Below are 23454 nucleotides of genomic sequence, written 5' to 3' on the forward strand. Positions count from 1 at the left end.
AGCATAAATTTCCTCTCCTGTAAAATAAAATTAAGTATACGGAGAGTCACTATCTGAGGATAATTCATGCTGGGGAAGATGCCACTTAAAAATGGATGTATTTCAAATAGGAATTCAATTATTTTTAATAAATAATGAAAAATGTCTAAATGGGACTTTTTCTGCAAGTAAAAAGTATGCAAGTGGGTTTATTTTATCTAATATCAACTACCGTGCAGGTAATTGCAACTATGCAGTTATTATTAGGACAAAGAATAAATCAACCATTGATATTTTTTACATAATTTTATGATGACCCTATGAAAGTTTTATTCTATTGTGACTGGCTTTTGCAGTTTGATCATAGAATCTTTGTTATTTGAGTCACTTTTCATCAATTTTCTCAAGAGCTCCGCTTAATCTTTGGTGTACAGATTGCTCCATTTTGTGCCCCTTTTTTGTGGGTAAACATTCCATTTGCAGCTAGAGATGGACCAACAAATACCTTGATGCAATGACAGGGCATGTGCGTTAATCCAGGAGACTCGCTGACTGGGGGACGGCTTTACAAGTGGTCAGTTCAACAGCAAATATTTTGATAGTATGAGGGGTTCTGCTTCCTATAGATCTCACAATTATGCTGATTCAGGTGAAGAATACTGAGATGATGAGGACTCCTTGGACTAATCTCATGTTGTATATGAATTTAAAAATACCATATATGAACTACCTTAACAACATAACTAAAATAGAGTAGGTGCTGGCTAAATCTTAATATTTTTAATCGTTTATTTTGACAACTACTATTTCATATCAATTCCTAGACCTGGCCCTGGAACAAACCTGTAATGGGTATATAAAGCATGCTACTTGTATTCTATTGGGCTTTTTCACATTAAATGCACACAGCTACGAAGTCCATAATGATTTAGCCTGGTCCCACCCAACCTCTTACACCCTAGCCTACACTCCTTCTGCCCTCGGAGTAAGAGTGAAGGTGGCTGCCGTCCACATCCTCATGCTTCCAATCTAAGAATAAGAGAAATTTCTTGGACACTCTCCGGACAACTCTTGTTTGGGTTTACAAATCTATTTGAAACCTGAATTCAATAGTTGATATAGACAATATGTTTAATGGGTAATACCAATGAGATATAGAAACGGATTCTCTTATTCTTCTGCACTTCAGGCTATAAAAGAGAGAAAAGCACTAGCTCCAAAATGTTTCCACTTGAATAAAGACCCAGATTACAGTAGGTTAAGTTTGCTAGCAATTCTCTCTGAAACTTTTCCTCCCCTCCCTTTAGGAATATTGGGAACTCATTATAAGCAACAGTGATACTAGGCCTACTGTTAAATTAGCAATAATTTCTGGCATTGAAGGAAAAAGGATTGCATGGTAAGACTTCCAGAAGAAAACAGACAGTGGGGCACACTAGTTGTAACACACACACATCCCCCCTCAAAGAAAGGCCAATACTGGTATCTGCATACAGTTTTAAAGCATATTGGACCAGATCACACTCCCATTGAACTCAGCAGCGGTCAGGCTTCACTCTGAGGCTCCACTGACAAAGGGGATGTGGGAAATTTTAAGCAGTAAAAAAAAACCCCTCAAAACTCGTTACATAGGGCTTCCCTGGTGGCGCAGTGGTTGGGAGTCCGCCTGCCGATGCAGGGGACACGGATTCGTGCCCCGCTCCGGGAAGATCCCACATGCTGCGGAGCGGCTGGGCCCGTGAGCCATGGCCGCTGAGCCTACGCGTCCGGAGCCTGTGCTCCGCAACAGGAGAGGCCACAGCAGTGAGAGGCCCGCGTACCGCAAAAAAACCCAAAAACAACAAAAAACTCGTTATATATTTGTCAATGTATACATTCATAAAAAAGAGATGGAGTCAAACACAACGGTTCTCTGTTCTGACCATACACTCAGATACAGGGAGCCAGTCACCAACACTGTTACAGTGATAGGCTCTACACAATGGTTCTTCTGTGGCCCTGACAGATGCTCATTGAATTAACTGAAAATCATGGTTTTGATAGCTCTGGACAATTTGAATATGACCCAGGCACACAATGCAAAGTACGTTTGAATGGGAAATTGGAAAAGGAAATATAAGAATAGAGCAATGAAGAACATACCTGTTTAATCTTAAATAGTTCATTAAATATCTGAGCAATTTATATGAACATACCTATAAACTCCAACATACCGCAGCCATGTAAATACGAAGACAGTAGTATATGAAGTCACTTTGAGCTTATAGAATGTTATTTGAATATTACTATTACTGGTTTGCTTTCCACCTGGGAACTATTTTTTTTTTAACATGAGTTATATTTTCAAGGCATGTGCACAACCGTTGGCAGGGAATGGTCTTCCTGAGCTGACATCTGTAAGGGTTGGCCAACCTACACCGCAAAGAATGATGTTCAGTGTCACTAACCTCAAGGTGATGATGGTCCTTCCTGATATGCACCAAAAAATTAGGTTACTGAATAAAATGTTTCCACTTTTAAGTATTTGCTACTTTGAATTTATTCTTAAGCCTTTGGTGGCTGCTACCTAGTATTAGTCAGTTGAAAATACTAGCAGATTACAAAATAAATGAAAACAGAAGCAAAGGGATACTAACAACCACCTCGTTAATAGCTGGTCAGGTCAATCTATTAATTTTAATCACATATGTCTCTGTGGTTAAGGCAATTTATTGTATAATACCTTTTGTCATTATAAAAGTATTCCTCATTATGGAGGGAGGGTCTAAATTAATTGAGTGAATACAATGTTCTAGGATATAGAGATGATATAGCATATTCTTGCTTAGTTCTGTTCCCTTCCTTATCCTGTTTTCTTTGTTTTCTTTCCCCTGAGAGCACCTGTTCTCCCCACCCGCCTCAAATGTATCACTTCAACAAGAATCCCAGTCTCATCTCCTATGTGATAAACTGAAGCCCAGAGAAATTAAATAATTTTTGCAAAGTCACACAGCTAGAAGGATGGGAACACAAATTGCTTTTACTCCAAAAGCATCTGCTTTCCAACAAATCTCACCTGGTCCAAGTCAGGTATCAGATGCTCTGCTGAGGTCATTAGGCCACTTGAACAAGTTTGAGAAGTACACTTAGGCCTCCCCTCTGCAATAAATGGGTTACCTGTATTCATACATTTCATATTTTCCTTTAGAAGAAACTACTTACAATTATGGTATTAACACCTTACTCTGTGATAACTCTTTATTTGCTTTTGGGTACTTGGCAGAGTAAATTTCTGAAAGCAGAAGTAAGTTAGATTGTCTATAAAATGCTCAGTTAATTTCATGCAGTTCTTTATGCTGGACATCTGTTTTTTACTTCTTTTAACACACATCATCTGGAATTTTTATCCAAGTTTACTTTTTAAGTGCCAAGTTTGTTGTAAATATACAGCCTGGATTGACATGGAGTGGGGATCAAGGTTATTTTCTAATATAACGGAGTGGAGAAAAACTACGATCTTGATCTGCAGCCTCAAGATAGATCTTCAGCATGTGTTTGGCATTGCTGAAGATGGAAGGTGCAGTAACGATTCTGCCTTCAGAGCTACAGCCCATGAGTTTCCCCTATAGAGGGACTCCTCGGCTTGTCTAAAAATGGCTTCAGGCATCCAGACACCTTTCATCATAGAGAACACTCAAGTTAGGCAAGGCAAAGAGTCCATAAGTTTTTCAGAGTAAAATAGATGAGCCCCAGCCATGACCAACTATTTGGGGGTGGGGTTAGCGAAGTAAGGAAGTAACAAGACCACAGTTTTAGAGGTCAAGATAGACCATGGTATCACGGGAGTGAGATAGGTCTTTTAAAGGCAGATTAGGCACCGTTGCCTTTGCTTGGAGATAGAGCTCCAGATTTCTCTGTGACAGTGCGTATGCATTCTAGCTGCTTATTTTCAGTTCTATTCCCAACAGTCACATTTCAGACCCATTCAGAGGTATCAAAACTTGACAGACCACTGTAAGTATACAGCAGAAATACCCACAACGAGGCTCTCTCCGTGAGATGCAAGATGACAAAGTCACAGAGAGTGATTTTAGCAATCCTGGAGCTATTCTATCAGTCTCACACATTCCCTGTCTGGAAGACTGGCTCCCTGCAGCTATATTCCAATTAGATGGAAGAGATAATAATATGCAACACTGCTAATTATGAGACAAGTATACATTTAGGAGGCTTAAAATTCAGAGAGACTTAAAGCCCTCACTGCCCTTTATGTTCCAATCTGAGATCCATTTCCTCTGCTTATTCTTAAATACACCTAAAAATGATGAGAATTTTTATAAAGTGACATAGCACCCAACCCAGGACCAAGTACATAACATGAACATTTACATATACAGTGTCAGATGTAAAGGGGCACAGTGGAGAAAATGGGGCTTAGAAGACACCTGAACTTGGGTTCAAATGTTTCCTCTACAACTGACAAGCTGTGTGACCTTGAGCAGGTTACTTAATTGCCTGTCCCCATACCTGTAAAGTTATGCCTATAATTTCATAGTACTCTTGTAAAGAGCTAAAATACTCCTGGTACCAATAATTGTGCCTTTGACCAATAGATATTAAAAAGTAATTATTCTAATATTTCATCTTTTTACCAATAAAAGATAGTGGAAGTGAATTCTGCAAAGGCTGGCTCAGTCTTACAACTGGCCATTGGAAAAGCCAGCTTTAAAACTGGATATTCTCCTCTAGTCTTTCTTTTTTCCCATTCTATAATTCAGCTGCTTGTTCTCTGTCATAGGAACTAATTACTTGATATAGTCAATAAGTTTGAGCTGTTATAACTATTGGACTGTGTGTGATCAAGGATATGACACTGATCCTGTTTTATTCAGACACAAACTGAAGGTTACTGGCTTGCCTTTTAAAATCTTTAAACAAAAAGAGAAAGAAAAAAGCTGGAAAGCACAAACTTGTGGTGCTTTGGAGTTAATACAAAATTATTATTTTCATTATGGACTAGAGTGGACAGAAAAATCATATGCCATCTGTGAAACACAAGAGGCAGGCTGGATTACATAGTATAGAGAAATATTATAAACTCATACACCCTGAATTAAAAACTATGAAAGAGGAACAAATCATAATCTGGGATTAACAACCTTCTTGGAACGTTTTGCTTAAATAATAATTATGAATAATTCATGATATGCTAAATTTAGGGAGTGCTACATTCCACTGAACTGATGAAAATTCAACAAAGATCATGACTAATCCAAATATTAAGCTCTTCTATTACATGCTTTGATCTTTGAAATCTATCTAAAAAGATCCCTTAGTGGAAGTCTAGAATTAGTCTCTCTTTAACGTGAAATAAATTGGATTCAAGCTGTTCTAACCTTGAAATCTTTAACACAATTAGAAAGTATATGCCAAGCATCAGGTGTACATTAAAGAGACAACCCAGACTCTTGGAAATAAAGAGCTCATTTCAAAGTTTCCCCTCAGATCAATGTAGTTCTGTGGGTTTGATGGGGAAGTGTGGCTATGGGGGAAGCATCCAGGACACCCAGCTTGCTAGGATTTGCCAGACAGCCCGGTGATTTCCTAAACGGAGACAACGGTGTGCAGTTTGCTCTTGATAAAGAAGTCAGCGGAGAGCCGCAGGTGCTGAAGTCAGACTCCCCTGCAACTTGCTTGCGCACTTTCATGTGACTAAATAAACTCTGTCTCCTCTTGTGGTCCCTGCCCCACTGCCGTCACCACTTGGAAAAAAGAAAGCGGCTAGTACAAAAGACAGCTGCGGGGCCGCATAGCACAGGGAGATCAACTTGGTGCTTTGTGACCACCTAGAGGGGTGGGATAGGGAGGGTGGGAGGGAGACGCAAGAGGGAAGAGATATTGGGATATGTGTGTGTGTGTAGCTGATTCACCTTGTTGTAAAGCGGAGGCTAACACACCATTGTAAAGCAATTATACTCCAATAAAGATGTTAAAAAAAAAAGAATAATAAAAGGTGGCAAACTTATATTAATATAAACTGACTATGGAAAGGCCCTAAATAAATATATTCTGAATTGGAAAAATAAAATAAAGTGATTATTGAAAAAAAATTTAAAAAGACAGCTGCGGGCACACCGTTTTAGAAGAGACAAGGCGCAGGTGTTTTTCAATGATAGTTTCCAACCTTTTCGGCGCCAGAGTTTGGTCTCTTTTAAGAAACAAGTTCATCTGTGCCATACATTGCTGCATTTGATTATTTGCTGGTTGTCTGTCACTTTTAGCTTGTGCTGCATGAGGATTAAGGCATGATTTAAATGCAGAGTTGTCTCATTTTGGAAACAGTACTATCTACCAGGGGGCTGGTGATCAGAAAAGAGAGGTGCTGGAAGAGTATTGATAGTTTGAAGGCTGGTAGAATAGAATAGAATAGAATAGAATAGAATAGAACAGAACAGAACCACAAAGGCTGTCTCAGCAGTGTCCTGACGGTAGCTGCCTAAAAATTCAAGGACTATGTGTCCTATTCTTTGTACTGGTCATTTTATTTATTTTTTTAAAGATGAAGATTGGGCACAAATATAATTTATAAATAGTCCTTTTTATATTTTTGTTTGTAGGTTCTGATATAGAGCCTTGAATGCAACAGGTAGTCAAAAAATGCCTGTGAGATTGAACCCTGAGAAGCCTAGTAAAGAAAACACCAGTTACAAGAACTACGGCACCTTGTCATTCAATTCTGACATAAATATCACCTCCTCAGTGGCCTCTCTTCCCACATCCCTCACTCCCCTGCAAGACACTTGTTATTCTCCATCACATAACTTGTTTTTTGTTTCGACACAGCACTCATCAGTGTCTGTTACTTTTGTGTATATTCACCTGTCTATTTGCCGTCTCCCTGTCTTGTCATCACCGTCTAGTTTCCTACTAGAATGTTAGTTTTATGAAGTCAGGGGACTTTGTTTCCCTGGGATCTTATCCTTTCTATACATGGTGTATCCTCAGCTCCTGGGAGAATGCCTGGCTTTGGGGAAACTTCCAGTGAGTATTTGTGAAATATATGAGTAAACGTCTCTACAGCCCTGACTTCTAGAAGTCAAAATAGCAGGATGACCATATAATGTATTTTCTGCACTGCCACTTTTGACAGTGAAAGAGTGCACCAATAGGTGTCAGGATAAGGATAATAGATGTAAACTTTATAAATCCTGGTTCAATAAATAAAGGAAAAATAGAATACATATAAATTTAGATTCCTGGAAGGTTTGCCAAATATCAGGATTACGGAATATATTTTTAAAAGGCATTATTACATCTTAATTCAGGAGATCAAGGCATCTAAAGGTCAAGAAAGGATTCTCAAGAACTTATCCTAGCAGACCCTTAGAAGCTAGCTAGAGGTGATTTATAACTACTGCTATATTTATGTGCCAGTGGAAACTATCAAATGACTTCCAAGTGCTTTACACAATTCGATTTCTCTACGTAGTTAACATCCCTTCTTTAGTCCTTCTGTGCCTTAGGTCACACGATGACTTTCCTTAGGAAATTTTCCATCGTTTGTCTTTGTTTATTATTCTAAGGATTAGAAAAGGTGAATTTAAGTTCAAACTCTAATCGCCTAGAAATCTCTAATAGTGGGATTCAGATTTGCAAAGTATTTTTCCTTGTTTGTTTTTGTTTTTCAAGTAGACTAACGAGGTCTCATGAGTCCACAGCACTAACAGAACTGCTTGAAAAATTAAAGTCATATTTTATAATACTAAACTTACAACTGGGGGGTCTTAGTTTCAAAGGTAGTGTATTAGCATAACATGGAGATCTGTTATGTTTCACTGACTTTGTACAGTGGCAGAATTAGGATATCTGGGGCAAAAATAATTATAAACAGAGGTTCTGTCTCCTTGCATTGAACACATTCTTGAGTAATGATACTCAAGACTTGTGAGTTTAATTAGAGAGAGGTGAAAATAGCCCCTGGCAGGGATTGGCTGCCTTTGGGCTTACCATCCAGTCTGCAAGCTTTTCCCCTTCAAACTTTCCCCTATAGTCCAGAACCACCTGGGCAGTGACAAACGTTAACTGAGATTTCCCCCATGTGCCAGGTACTGTGCTTCATGGGAACTAGAGGGATTCACCTATGAAGAACCCAAACAAGGTCACTGATTCCTTAGACAGACGGATATTAAAATTGATTCAGGGACTTCCCTGGTGGTCCAGTGGGTAAGACTCCACACTCCCAATCCCCGGTTGGGGAACTAGATACTTGCATGCATGCCGCAACAAAGATCCCATGTGCCGCAACTAAGACCCGGTGCAGACTAAATAAATAGATAAATAAATAAATATTTTTTAAAAATGCCATTTGAAACATTGTAAAATGTCTATATTGACATGATGACAAAATAAAAATTCTAAAAAAATTGATTCAGTTTATACATAATTAAAGTATTAGAAGGTGATAGTGGGGGTGATGGTGAGATACTCCACGGGAGGCAAGGAATCAAGGTGGAAGGAAGCATACACTCAAGATCGTGACTGAAATATACTATATCACAGCAGAGAGATCCAACATGATGGTGGAGGGTGATGGGGATAGAGAGGCAGGCATGCGGGAGATCCTACAGGTCCTCGTGGACCATGCTCACAATACAGGACTTCATCCCTTCTCTACTTTTCCATGCTATCCTTTACGGCTGTTCTCATAGCTGTAGGAGAGTCACACCTCCTAGCAGAGGCCCAGGAGGACAAGACTGCAGTGCTTCTGGCTGTGGGATAACCAGGGTAGCTCACGCTGGACAGGGAAGCAACCAGTTATTCACATCACTAATGCAAATAACACCTCTAGTTTAATGAACTCATCTACATGTAATATTACCTATTTGTTTACTGTGTATTGTCCCTCAACTAGATTGTAAGCGTCATGAGAAGAGGGAAATTGTCTTCCCGCCCCCCCCACTGCTTCATGTCCAACACATTGTACTATGACGGGCAGATTAGTATTTGTTCAATGGATAAATGACTCTTAAGTCAATAGGAAAACAACTCTTTGGATTTGCATTTTCAAAATATTACTTAGACTGTGATTTTAATGTATGGACTTTGAGTGGGGTAAAAGGAGGAGATGTGAGAGTGGACCATGAGAGGAACTGAGTCTATGGGAAAATCTTTAAAAGACCCTAGGGAGTCTCTGATAACACTCTTTCCTGCTGGTGCGTAGGAAGGTGGAGATGGAAATTAACACACATAATAAACACCAATGCTCTGTCAGGTACTGTGCTAGACGCCTACATATACTTCATAGCATTTAATTCTCAAACCCCAAACAAAGCCTCTAACATGTGCATGAATTCCATTTTAGAGATGAAGAAGCTGAGACTCAGATAGAGTAAGTCATTTGCCTAAAGAGCTGCAATTTGAAACTCGATTTACCCAACTTTAAAGTTGATGCCCAGCTGGAAACTATACATGCTGCCAATCAGAATATTTGAGAAACTAATATAGGTCAATCGATCACTGAAATCTTGGTCCTAAGATTTGCCATTTGGTTTCCTGAGGTGCTTTGCAGGCTCTCAATTGTGCAGGAGATGGCATGCTGTTATTTCTGGACATTGTGATTCCCAGAGTTTCATTTTGAATGATGCTCTTTATGAAAATAAATTTCAACTTCCTCAGCTGTGGTTTTCTAAGGCATATCCTGAGTACTGTTGTCAGCTCTGCCCTCTCCAGGATCTTAGAGTTGAGTTCGCAGGTGAGCCCCTTTTCCTGCTACATCCTGCGTTTGCTCCTCAGACAATCCCAACTAAGGCAGAGAATTATCAATATGCCCAGTATGCTCATTTGTGAATAGCTTAGAAATGAGCCCATATCCTAGTTCCAGTGGTCCAGTCCCAGAGCTTCTAAAAACCTCCTTCCAAATATCTTTGTTTGGTGATCAGATCCAGGTCTTTTAACCCCTTTCCCCATCAGATTCCATGATTCCTCCAACATGCAATTCTTCTTCCCTTTTCCTCCCCTACTTAGTGACTAACCATATAGCAGGATTTTCCCTAGGTCCCTATTCCAAATTTCTGACATTTACCTTGTGATAAACTGTAACTCTTTTTCAGGATGAGAACCCTATCCTAAACCACAGCTCTGTGCTTGCCTGTTATGCTCTCCTTGTTCTCTTTATATGGACACATGTTTTGGTCCCTACTTTAGCCTGATGGCTGGAGTGCCATCTGTTGCTGCCATTTGCCTAGCTCCCGAGTATCAGCTGCCCCCTGAATTCCTTGCCATTGTTCATTATTTACCCAGGAACTTATAGTATTAATAGCTGTCTGTTCAGCAAAGATTTATACTCCCTTTCCTCCACAGGAACTGTTTCCTCCATAACACTGTTGCTAAGAAGCGACTGGCCATCCAGAAACTACATTTCCTACTCTGCTATCTTGCACTGAGCTGGAGAAGTGCAACCAAATTTTATCCGATGGAATATAGATAGTAGAGATATACACAACTTCCAATCTGGTCCATTAAAAACCTCCACAGGACGAGCTGGATATCACCCTCCAGAGAAACTTGATTACGTTTAAGCGGTAGGGCCTCCATCAATCCGTGTCCATGGTTGACTTCGTGAAGCAGAAACTACCCCTTCCTTTATGGGAGTGAAAAATTAGTTTCTAATCTATGATATGAAGCCACTGTGACTGGGGGGGTTTACCTGATACAGGAACTAATTTTACTTATAGGATACATCTTCTTCTAAAAGCCACAGAGGCTAACAAATTTTGAATTGGTTGAACTTAGGACCTTTACAATAAACACTGTCCCATGGGGTCAGCGGCCCCTCTGGGGTCTGTCACTGTTACTAAGCCAGTTCTTCACCCTCTGCCTCATTATAAAGGACTGATACTACTCAGCCATAAAAAAAGAACGAAATAGTGCCATTTGCAGCAACGTGGATGCAACTAGAGATTATCATGCTAAGCGAAGTAAGTCAGACAGAGAAAGACAAATACCATCTGGAATCTAAAATATGGCACAAATGAACCTATCTATGAAACAGAAACAGACTTACAGACATAGAGAACAGACTTGTGGTTGGTTGCCAAGGGGGAAGGGTGTGAGGGAGGGAAGGTCTGGGAGTTTGGGCTGAGCAGATGTAAACTAATATATAGGAAGGATAAACAACAAGGTCCTACTGTGTAACATGGGGAACTATAGTCAATATCCTGTGATAAACCGTAATGGAAAAGAATATTAAAAAAAAGAACGTCTACTATGTGTATAACTGAGTCACTTTGCTGACAGCAGAGATTGCCACAGTACTGTAAGTCTACTATACTTCAACAACAAAAAAGAAACATTAAAAAATAAAAAAGGACTGATAGGAGGCCAGGCTCGTTCCCTCTGCTCCCCTGGGTCAGCCTCATGTGATGTCCAGCTGGCCAACATGCCTTATCCCGTGTGTCAAGCTATGGCATATGGAGAGATACTTAAAGACTAAATTGTTTTGTGGGAACCAACACAGGGAAGCCACATACCTCCATGGCCACAAGTCTGTGAGCACTCTGTCCAAGCCGTCCACCCCGAGAGCTGACAGTTGACCACGCATTCCACCAGGCAGTGAAGGCTCATCCTCTGGGGCTTCTCCAAGTCATGCTGCAGATGGGAGGGAAATGTGATTGTACTGGAGAATTCACAGCAACATCCAATCAAATCACTATCCTTTTATGGGATAATAATCTTTATTCTATGAGAATAACCTTTCTGCATTTTTGTGGGGAAAAATATCCTGGCTTGTAGAAACTGATGGCAAGCCTAGAAAATGATGGTCCTTATTTCACGAAATAGAAACTTGTCAGCCCCAATTTTTTTTTTGATAAAATCCTCAACTTTAGAAGTAGATTGGCAGTTAAGGTACCGGGAAAGCAGGCAGTTATGTGACACAGAGATCTGTCCTGTCACTCAGCCAGCAAGGAACCAGGAGGATGCCTCACTGTTAAATCTAGGCTCCTTGCCCTCTGGATGGGCCAACAGTACATAGAGAGCTCAAATTAATAGCTACCTAGGCTAAAATAATAAATAGAAAAAGAATAAAACTCAAATCTACAAACCACCTAAAGTTTGTAAAGAAGACCAATTAGCTAAAAACAATCACGGTCTTAATCAAGGGAAAAGTTGATGATACTGTTTCTTTTCCTCTTATCCTCTCTGAAATCCACATCTAGGCAAAATTACACATTTTCTAATGGCCAAGGTAGAAGAGGTCTTAGTGAAAGAATAAATCATCCAAGAAACACAGAAAGAATAATAAAAAAATTCTGTTTTAGGAATCACACACTGTGTGATTGGGGAAAATGCTAACACTCAATACAAGTTAAATATTAGCAATGTCCACACTGAGATAAAATTAATGATTATAGCATGATTACTTGCTAAGTGGGCAAAATAGAAATGACCAATGGGACCTATGACCCATTTGAGATATATAGGTATTCTAGTTAGGTTAATTTGGGACTTTAACGTTCTTTAAATATTTGCTGGATATATGGGAATTTAGAAAGCAGAGAAACTGATTTTTCTATTAATGAATAGTTTATATCACTCTTTGTATCAAAATGAAAGATTTATTATGTACACTAAATGTAAGATTTTCACTTATTTGGAGTTGTTGTAGATTGGTGATTTATTTGTCTTGAAGCAGACAACATCTTGAGAGGGAGATGAAATTAAACAAAATGTTAAAATAAATCACTGACACTTGGTAGATGGAACTCTGCCCTGTATTAGCCAGTCTCAGCATTTCATTAAATGGGATGTTCAATATCAGATGGTCTAGTCTCAGGGCTGGTGTTGGTCCATGGTGATACTGTTGGTTTAAAGAGATGTTATGGCAGTACTTAACAAGGCTGAATCAGGATCGGTGAGGAGGGTTTTGTTCTGATTTTAATTTCCACTTGTGGACTCTTCTTACTTAAGGAGAAATGGGACAACTTTTATTTTGCTGGTTTCCGTGGAAACCTGAGCTAACTGGCCCCACCTATTTCCAATTATTCCAAAGACTGTTTTAGTGATTCTTATAATGGGACAGCGTATGGTCATCTTTATTTCTATTAAACTGCCCCCATCGTGCATTTCACTTATACGTTGGGAAGGAAACGCCAACTTTCTTGGAACAGGTTTGATTACAGTTTTTGTCCAAACTCCACATATTTTGTCATTGGGAAAAAAAGGGAGCAATAAAATTACAAAAATTCAAAAGCCACTAATTTGAAACTTGGTAGGCAGGCATTTTGACTTACCTTGAGAAGAAAAACGCAACTGTGCTAATTACCTAGCAATCATTTGCTCAGCAAATTAGCAAAGTATTCTAATAGCAAGTGTCAGTATTCATCTTATATGCAAGGAACAGTGTTTCCTATTTAGGCAAATGAATCACTCATACAAAGAGTCATATTTAAATATTAGAGTCACCTGATGCCAATAGTTTGTTGGCAAATAAGTTCTTTAAAATAATGGAAAAAACTATATTTTTAATGAATCCATTTCCCCAATGCAAAATGACCTTTCCTGGTCATTTTAACTAAGTTCAGACTAGTGAGATATAACTGTATGATACTAGTATCTCTACTCTAACTGAACCTAAGCTGTGATGAGTAGAAATCAGACTGTCATTTATATCAAGCATTGTGGAGGTTGCAGACCAATATTCAAAAAAGTAAACAAACAAACAAAGCCATGGGTGTGGGATACAAGTATACACAACTCACCTGCTCGCACTGGTCCACACTAACAGGCTTGCCATCACTGCGCACACAGCTCAGAAGGCGGGTCCTGATGCCTTGCCCACAGGTCGCATTTTCACTCAGCTGGCACGTGCTCCACTCTACAGGCACAGGGTCACCACACTGAGTTTCAAAGTTATGACCATGTGAGCAAAATACAACACACCTTTGATTCTCTGCATTGGTGGAGGAGAGTGTGCACAGAATCCTAAAACCATTTTCAAGTGGCTTCTAAAAGCATCCTGCAATTCTTTTATTGAAAAACAATCAATCAGATCACCAAATAACAAAGTGAGCTACCTTCCTAAGTTTGGTTTCTTGAGGTCAAAAGCCAAGTAATTTTTAGAAACCATCTCATAGTTGGCTGAGGTAGGAAAAGAGAAACACTAAGCACAAGGGCAAAGGAAAACCAGTTTGGAATCATCTATTTGCTGGGGATAATTGAGAGAGGAAAACAAGAACAACAACAACCAGAAATGATGCTAGTCTTTGATGTAAACTTGAAGATGTTTTCAAGGAATAAACATAATTTTCTAAATCATTTGGTATATTTGGTACATTGGAGCCAAGAGAGGTACCCCAGAAGGGAAAGGGGGCAAGATATATGCACTATTTCAGGAACTCTCATTTTAAGAAAATTATTCTCTCATGAGAGAAGCTTTTGTCAGTTTGGCTAATTGTATTACAAACTGGACACCAGGAGTTAGAATAAACCATCCCATGACTAATTCTTTTAAAAAAAATCTTATTTTGTTGTTGTGGGTAGAAAAAAAAAAAGATCCTAGATCATATACAGTAAGAACCTATCTAAGGAGATTTTTCATATTTGGTAGATGATCTAAGAGTTTAACAGGAAGAGCAAAGCCATATATAGTAAAATCAGCATTTTAAAGACATGCTCTTCCAGTAAAAGGAAATTTTACTGTATTTCTCAAAAATTATTATGAAAACTAATGATCTGAAGGACCTTTAACTAAAGAAAAAGGGAACATACGCCAGGTCAATGTTTACCTATAAAGACAATCAGACAGCCCCATAGAATTCCCTAGGAGGTTCTCTACACGAGAAATCTCGGTAGTGCCGCTGTGTCCTCAGTGGGGAATTAGTTTCAGGAAAAGGCTATTGTTTTGCCTCTGCAGGCATGTGGCCATTTGGTCATCAGTACTGAATTCTATGCTGAGACAACCGCTTCCACATTTTGTGGCATTCTGTGTGTCTGCCGCTACAGGGAATGGCAGGGAGCAGATCAATGTGACTACACAGTCCTTTGGTATCAGACACTGAGCCCTATGGTGCCCAAGAGAAACCTGAGCTGTGTCTGAATGAGGCTGTGGTGATTTTCAGTGCCTCTAAAACATCCCTATCCAGTCAGGTCCCCCATTCATCCTTCGTGAGCCCCATAGAGCAAGTACATCACAAGCTTGAATTTCTTGAAATAACAAAAGCCATGGACCAGCTCCATTCTATGACAGCTTGGTTCCTTGCTTCGTGGTTTTCAACCGTACCTGTTAGATTGTACTGGAACTGGAAGCAATTTTCATTGAGGAGGCAGGGCCGCACCTGTGAGTCTTCAGCGCACGTCCTTGAGCTCAATGATGGCCTCAGCAGATGGCGGGTCCTTCTCTGCGTTGTGTGTGGATCACATGACTGTGAAAATCAAAGAGCAGGCAGAGTTATAAAGGACCCCACGTTTGTTGATAAATTCTATGTGCTCATCTGTATACACGGAGACACATGTACAGCAGCCACAGGGTAGAGACTGTTGAGAGTATGAAACAGAATATTTAGAAAATAAAACCATTATGGGATTCAATGTAAATAGTTTTGGGGGTTTTCACCTGACAGCTCTTTCTTGTTCTACATTACAATGAAGCCTACATTTCTATCTCCCATGTATAGTTAGGCACATGAGACTATTTTCATCCATTAAACACTCTCTATTCTAAAATTCGTCTGCCATGTAGCAAGAGACGAATGCATTTTGATGTTTCAATGAATGAAAAAAAGGAAGATAATGTCCCTTGTGCCCTCAGATAGTCTAACCCAATAGAAATAATCACACAGGACATTTTAATGAGAAAATCATTTAAAAAAAACAGAGAGAGGGAATTATGAAATCAATATTGCCGATATACCAAAACTTTCCTCTTATTTGGGAGGACCTCTGATCTGCAGAAGATGAGCCACTGCATGCTGTTGCCATTTCAGCAAAATAAATGTACAAATATGAACTTCAAAGATCTCCTGCAAAAACCAAAATCTACCCAGGGGTCTCACATGTCCTCTTATAGCCTCAACTCATATGACATTCTTGAGCCAGGTAAAGCTACCTGCTACCTGTCATCCATCTGCTCTACTCACAGAGGACCTTCAGAAGTTCCCCACTACTGGAATAATCTCCTTTCACATGTCCTAAATCCTATACTTCTTCTTCTTTAGAACACTAACCAAGGCTTCATCGTTGACAGTCTTTCTCTTAAGAATGACAGATCCTTCTCTTCCTTCCTAAGCAACCCATGCTGAAGAGCACAGGCTTTGATTCTAAACCTATACATATATGTTCCACCTGCCCTTATATGATCATTCTTTGTTTATTACTCTGTCTCCTTTTCTTTATAAACTCTTTGAAGGCATGATGGATCATGATTTCTACTTTCCATATCACTCCCTGAAAATCTTGATATACATTTTACCCACAGTGGTTGTTCAATAAACACCATTAAATATGGTCACGACAATGTAATTCCAGACCTAAAAACCTCGGGCACATAGATGTTTAAGCCACAGGAAAAAGAGAAGTCTCTGAAGTGATGTCATCAAATCATCATTTCCATAATTGGGATGTTTTATTTTTTTATTCCTTTACCTTTTCAGATATTGTAGCAAGAACAACCTGTAAACTTAATCTTGGCTGTTAATTAAAATGATAATGTTGGATGGCACTGAAATATGCAGAAAAATGCCACAAAAGTCTCTTCTAATTTTAAATGTTTAGAGCCATTGAAACACATTTACTATCCATGTGGCTTTATAGTTGAATCATCTGTCAATACTTTTTTTTTTTTGCGGTACGCAGGCCTCTCATTGTTGTGGCCCCTCCCATTGCAGAGCACAGGCTCCGGACGCACAGGACCAGCGGCCATGGCTAACGGGCCCAGCCACTCCGCGGCAAGTGGGATCCTCCCAGACTGGGTCACGAACCCATGTCCCCTGCATCAGCAGGCGGACTCTCAACCACTGCGCCACCAGGGAAGCCCTGTCAATACATTTAAAGTCGTTTTATGGTTTAATTGTATCAAATTGTCTCTAGATGATCAAGAAGAGCCATTGAAATCAGGTAATTATTCTGAATTATCTGAAAAGGAATCCCATGCTAAATGCTTACAAATAATTTCTTATTAGTTCACCAATTAGTTTGTTTGTTCTCATGGGAAGGAATAATAACTTAAATGATTTACCAATGAAAGAAAATGGAAGTATCTTAAAAGATACTCCTTCTTTGAGAAGATAAACAAAACTGATAAACCATTAGCCAGACTCATCAAGAAAAAAAGGGAGAAGACTCAAATCAATAGAATTAGAAATGAAAAAGGAGAAGTAACAACTGACACTGCAGAAATACAAAAGATCATGAGAGATTACTACAAGCAACTCTATGCCAATAAAATGGAAAACCTGGAAGAAATGGACAAATTTGTAGAAAGGCACAACCTGCCAAGACTGAATCAGGAAGAAATAGAAAATATGAACAGACCAATCACAAGCACTGAAATTGAAACTGTGATTAAAAATCTTCCAACAAACAAAAGCTCAGGACCAGATGGCTTCACAGGCGAATTCTGTCAAACATTTAGAGAAGAGCTAACACCTATCCTTCTCAAACTCTTCCAAAATATAGCACAGGGAGGAACACTCCCAAACTCATTCTATGAGGCCACCATCACCCTGATACTGAAACCAGACAAGGATGTCACAAAGAAAGAAAACTACAGGCCAATATCACTGATGAACATAGATGCAAAAATCCTCAAAAAAATACTTGCAAACAGAATCCAACAGCACATTAAACAGATCATCCATCATGATCAAGTGGGGTTTATTCCAGGAATGCAAGGATTCTTCAATACATGCAAATCAATCAGTGTGATAAACCATATTAACAATTGAAGGATAAAAACCATATGATCATCTCAATAGATGCAGAAAGAGCTTTCCACAAAATTCAACACCCATTTATGATAAAAGCCCTGCAGAAAGTATGCATAGAGGGAACTTTCCTCAACATAATAAAGGCCATATATGACAAACCCACAGCCAACATTGTCCTCAATGGTGAAAAACTGAAAGCATTTCCACTAAGATCAGGAAGAAGACAAGGTTGCCCACTCTCACCACTCTTATTCAACATAGTTTTGGAAGTTTTAGCCACAGCAATCAGAGAAGAAAAGGAAATAAAAGGAATCCAAATCGGAAAAGAAGAAGTAAAGCTGCCACTGTTTGCAGATGACATGATACTATACATAGAGAATCCTAAAGATGCTACCAGAAAACTACTAGAGCTAATCAATGAATTTGGTAAAGTAGCAGGATACAAAATTAATGCACAGAAATCTCTGGTATTCCTATACACTAAGGATGAAAAATCTAAAAGTGAAATCAAGAAAACACTCCCATTTACCACTGCAACAAAAAAGAATAAAATATCTAGGAATAAACCTACCTAAGGAGACAAAAGACCTGTATGCAGAAAATTACAAGACACTATGAAAGAAATTAAATATGATACTAATAGATGGAGAGATATACCATGTTCTTGGATTGGAAAAATCAACATTGTGAAAATGACTCTACTACCCAAAGCAATCTACAGATTCAATGCAATCCCTATCAAACGACCACTGGCATTTTTCACAGAACTAGAACAAAAAAATTTCACAATTTGTATGGAAACACAAAAGACCCCGAATAGCCAAAGCAATCTTGAGAATGAAAAACGGAGCTGGAGGAATCAGCTGAAGCCCTGACTTCAGACTATACTACAAAGCTACAGTAATCAAGACAGTATGGTACTGGCACAAAAACAGAAAGATAGATCAATGGAACAGGATAGAAAGCCCAGAGATAAACCCATGCACATATGGTTGCGTTATCTTTGATAAAGGAGGCAGGAATGTACAGTGGAGAAAGGACAGCCTCTTCGATAAGTGGTGCTGGGAAAACTGGACAGGTACATATAAAACTATGAGATTAGATCACTCTCTAACACCATACACAAAAATAAGCTCAAAATGGATTAAAGACCTAAATGTAAGGCCAGAAACTATCAAACTCTTAGAGGAAAACATAGGCAGGACACTCTATGACATAAATCACAGCAAGATCCTTTTTGACCCACCTCCTAGAGAAATGGAAATAAAAACAAAAATAAACAAATGGGACCTAATGAAACTTCAAAGCTTTTGCACAGCAAAGGAAACCATAAACAAGACCAAAAGACAACCCTCAGAATGGGAGAAAATATTTGCAAATGAAGCAACTGACATAGGATTAATCTCCAAAATTTATAAGCAGCTCATGCAGCTTAATAACAAAAAAACAAACAACCCAATCCAAAAATGGGCAGAAGACCTAAATAGACATTTCTCCAAAGAAGATATACAGACTGCCAACAAACACATGAAAGAATGCTCAACATCACTAATCATTAGAGAAATGCAAATCAAAACTACAATGAGATATCATCTCACACCAGTCAGAATGGCCATCATCAAAAAATCTAGAAACAATAAATGCTGGAGAGGGTGTGGAGAAAAGGGAACCCTCTTGCACTGTTGGTGGGAATGTAACTTGATACAGCCACCGTGGAGAACAGTATGGAGGTTCCTTAAAAAAACTACAAATTGAACTACCATATGACCCAGCAATCCCACTACTGGGCATATACCCTGAGAAAACCATAATTAAAAAGAGTCATGTACCAAAATGTTCATTGCAGCTCTATTTACAATAGCCCGGAGATGGAAACAACCTAAGTGTCCATCATCGGATGAATGGGTAAAGAAGATGTGGCACATGTATACAATGGAATATTACTCAGCCATAAAAAGAAACGAAATTGAGCTATTTGTAATGAGGTGGATAGACCTAGAGTCTGTCATACAGGGTGAAGTAAGTCAGAAAGAGAGAGACAAATACCGTATGCTAACACATATATATGGAATTTAAGAAAAAAAAATGTCATGAGGAACCTAGGGGTAAGACAGGAATAAAGACACAGACTTACTCGAGAATGGACTTGAGGATGTGGGGAGGGGAAGGGTAAGTTGTGACAAAGCGAGAGAGAGGCACGGACATATATACACTACCAAACGTAAGGTAGGTAGCTAGTGGGAAGTGGCCGCATAGCACAGGGAGATCAGCTTGGTGCTTTGTGACCCCCTGAAGGTGTGCGATGGGGAGGGTGGGAGGGAGGGAGACGCAGGAGGGAAGAGATATGGGAACATGTGTGTATATATAGCTGATTCGTTTTGTTGGAGGGCAGAGGCTGGCACACCATTGTGAAGCAGTTATACTCCAATAAAGATGTTAAAAAAAAAAAAAAGATACTCCTGATTAGTGTTCTACTACTTTTCTACCTTATAAAAATCCATTAATGTGTGAACCAAAGGAGCATGTGTAAGGATTATGAACCTGCTTAGTCTAAACCATCAAATAAAACAAAAGAGAAAATAACACCCACAAACATGAACACACAATTGAAACTACTAGGTAACCTTGAACAATTCACTTATATATTCTGTATCTTAGTTCTTCACCTAGACCTGGGTGAGAAAGGGGTTTGAAGAAGACAGGGGCATAATTTGATAGTCTTTAAGAATACCTTCCCTCAGACCTTATATGCGTATCAGTCTCTAGTCCGCTGGATATGCTTTTAAGATGATACCCTCTCTCTGCCTGTCATTCATAGCCATGTAGACTTTAATTATCACTTTCTAGAAATTAATAATATTGAAAACTAACACTGCAGCTAACTGTCTTACTAACACTATCCATAGAAACAGGCAAAGAAGAGGCGCAGATGACTGAAATCCACAAACACAATCCAACCTAATCTCAAGTGATATTTGTACATTCCACCTTTTAAAATTGCCCTAGTGCTGCTAACAAGTCATAGATTGACTTAGTGTGTCTCCTCACTCCTTTCTCTTCATTAGCTATTTATTGGAAGTTCATAAGATAATGAATAGGTCACTAGGGAGATGAGGGTGGGCTAAGAAAAAAAGAATGACAGAGGAGGCTTACACCCAGATGATTTCTTTATTGGATCAAGACTCTTCACATATAAACTGGGATCTTTTCTCCTCTACAGTATTTATACAAAGACATACTGTCAACTTCCTGAATAGAGAAGCGAGAAACTGATGTGTTGATAACTAACTGAAAGTCAACTTTGGACCAGTCTCATTATAAAGGACAAAGTTATATAGCTAAAGTTTATTTGCTAGGGAAGGAGATGACCAATAAGAACCAGTAGAATCTGGTACATAAGCCCTTTTATGAGACTAGATTTTTGAACTCTGAAAACCAGCACTTACCTTAAAGTTCAATCCTTCATTACGACATTGTGCCTTCACACCTTTTGTTCTCTCTAGCAACAAGGCCTTTACCCTTGGGCCTGACCTAAATATTTGTATTCATCTGTCAAAATTAAATCAGATATTCCCTCTGAGAGCCTCCACTGACTTCCCTGTACTCTTATAAATGGACTCACCACGTGTAGTAAACATTTCCACTGCACTAGTATTGATATGTGTGTATTCCTTCCCATGGGCTATTTGGAGAGCATGTGTCTTAATTTTCTTGGACATTGAGAGCCTTGTCCTGTGTCTGACATACAGTATGTAAATAATAAATATTTGGTGGTGTAGGATAATTTGGTTCTTTCTGGGCGATAAGACTGGATTTTTGTAAGCTGCCATTAGCAGACAAAAGGTCAACCCTCGACTATGATCACACTCTCTAAATGTAAGGGTTCCCCATAGGTCTGTATGTCTGATAAAATGAGAATATAATATTTTCTCTCCTTCCCATACTTTTTCTATAAAATCCAAATGGTATTTCCCAGAATTACAGTCTATCATTAAACTAATAAATTATATCAGTAAATGAGTTTTTAATTTACCCATATAAAATAACAATTTAGATGATTTATCTTCAATAAATCCAACTAAGAATGTATAATTTGATTCTTTTCTCACAACACTGAACTATTAACAATGACAGTTTAATAAAACCTGGCATAAATCCAGGCACCTGTGAATTGAAGTCGCTCTGTAAATTTCTTGTCTTGAGATAAGCATGACTCCCTAAGGCCTGGCCTTGTCAGCGCCCATCAGATATTGAAACCCAAGGCCTTTACTCTGTTACAGGGTATCTCTGATAATTCTGAGAGTGTCTCTCCCTCATTTAGCCAATTAGCCCTGTTGTCAGTCAGTAGTTCTGCTTTCTCTCTGTCTTTCATGAGGCAAAAAAAAAACATTGCGATGCTTTGTAAGGAAATTTTTGAATGAAACTAAACCCTGATTCTCAAAGGTTGATAAGAGAAAACCTCTAGGATAGAAAAGTTGCCTGAAGAATGTTACTCATGCCTCTCTTGTTTAAAATATTTCTCAGAGATTCTGAGAAACCCATTACAGGCGTGAAAAATAAACGTTCTTTGTATATCATAATGCAACACAGACAGCAAAGTCAAAACCATACAGACTATATGCTCAGTAAAATTAAGTGACAATTTGTCTCCACAAACCTCAAACTATGAACAGGTGGGGACCAATGACTGAAGTTACGGAACTGTGTGAAATCAGCATCCAGCAGGAGAAAGGAGAAGGTAAAAATGGGGCATCTGACATACCCAAGAATACCAAACTGGAAGACTAAACCTGGGAGTAGGAGATTTTTACATTCTCCAAAAGCAGGTGGCTATAAGGGATCCGTGGAGAGATCAGTAGGTGATTATCAGTTTGGGCAAAGTTTCTCCTTACAGTAGTACTTCCACAAGTAAATGAGAAAGGATGAAAGAATTGGAAGGTTGCCATTTTGTGTTTCCTAAATGATAAAGAGTTTAGGCTTTGACCATCAATGATAGCCAAGCACATAAAAAGGGATAACCACACCTTGCGTGCCTCCTGAAAAAGAGCACATCTTCTATGAAGGAGTCTTGCCAAAGACCCAAATCTGATTAACTCTTTGCATCCAACTTCCAATTTACGGGATATTCCAGGACAGAGGAACATGTTAAACTTCACCACGGGGATGCAATTTAAGAGACAGACTGGGAAATTCAATAGGAAAGGTGACCTGTTTCCTTACCAATAAATTGCTGGAAGAAAAAAAAAAAGAAAGAAATGGAAGAAGCTAGATTAAAAGAGATTTAAAGACATACATAAAAACAAGCTTGAACTTAGTGGCTAGCCCACACAGATTACAGATCTAAAGAAAAAGTAAGAAAAAAGATTATCATAGAAGTCTGTGCAGAGTTGCCTTTTGAGGGAAGTGAGGAGGTCATAAGCTATGAAGCTTTTTGTACGTCACTGGCAAGTTTCTATCTCCTAACCTGGGTGGCTACTTCAAGAGTGTTTACCTGATCATTAAACTGTACAATTTGTTTTACATGGTTTTCTGTATTTGTGTTAAAATTAATATTTTAAAACATTTAAAAAAGTTA

The 23454-nt window shown here is 38.9% G+C and overlaps 1 protein-coding gene across 1 annotated transcript in view; it reads right to left on the bottom strand.

Annotated features, from left to right (window-relative positions):
* Positions 1 to 23454, bottom strand: part of THSD7B (thrombospondin type 1 domain containing 7B) — a 758467-nt gene that overhangs the window by 28575 nt on the left and 706438 nt on the right. The window contains exons 17-19 of the mRNA XM_022569631.3: positions 15236 to 15377; positions 13716 to 13831; positions 11487 to 11604 (exon numbers count right to left, since the gene is read on the bottom strand). Of these exons, the coding sequence (XP_022425339.2) occupies positions 11487 to 11604; positions 13716 to 13831; positions 15236 to 15377 (376 nt within the window). The remainder of the gene's footprint in view (positions 1 to 11486; positions 11605 to 13715; positions 13832 to 15235; positions 15378 to 23454) is intronic.

The sequence above is a fragment of the Delphinapterus leucas genome, chromosome 8 (assembly GCF_059928025.1).
Source record: "Delphinapterus leucas isolate spDelLeu-1000000601 "Yukka" chromosome 8, BTC_Dleu_Yukka2, whole genome shotgun sequence".
Taxonomy (NCBI): Eukaryota; Metazoa; Chordata; class Mammalia; order Artiodactyla; family Monodontidae; genus Delphinapterus; species Delphinapterus leucas.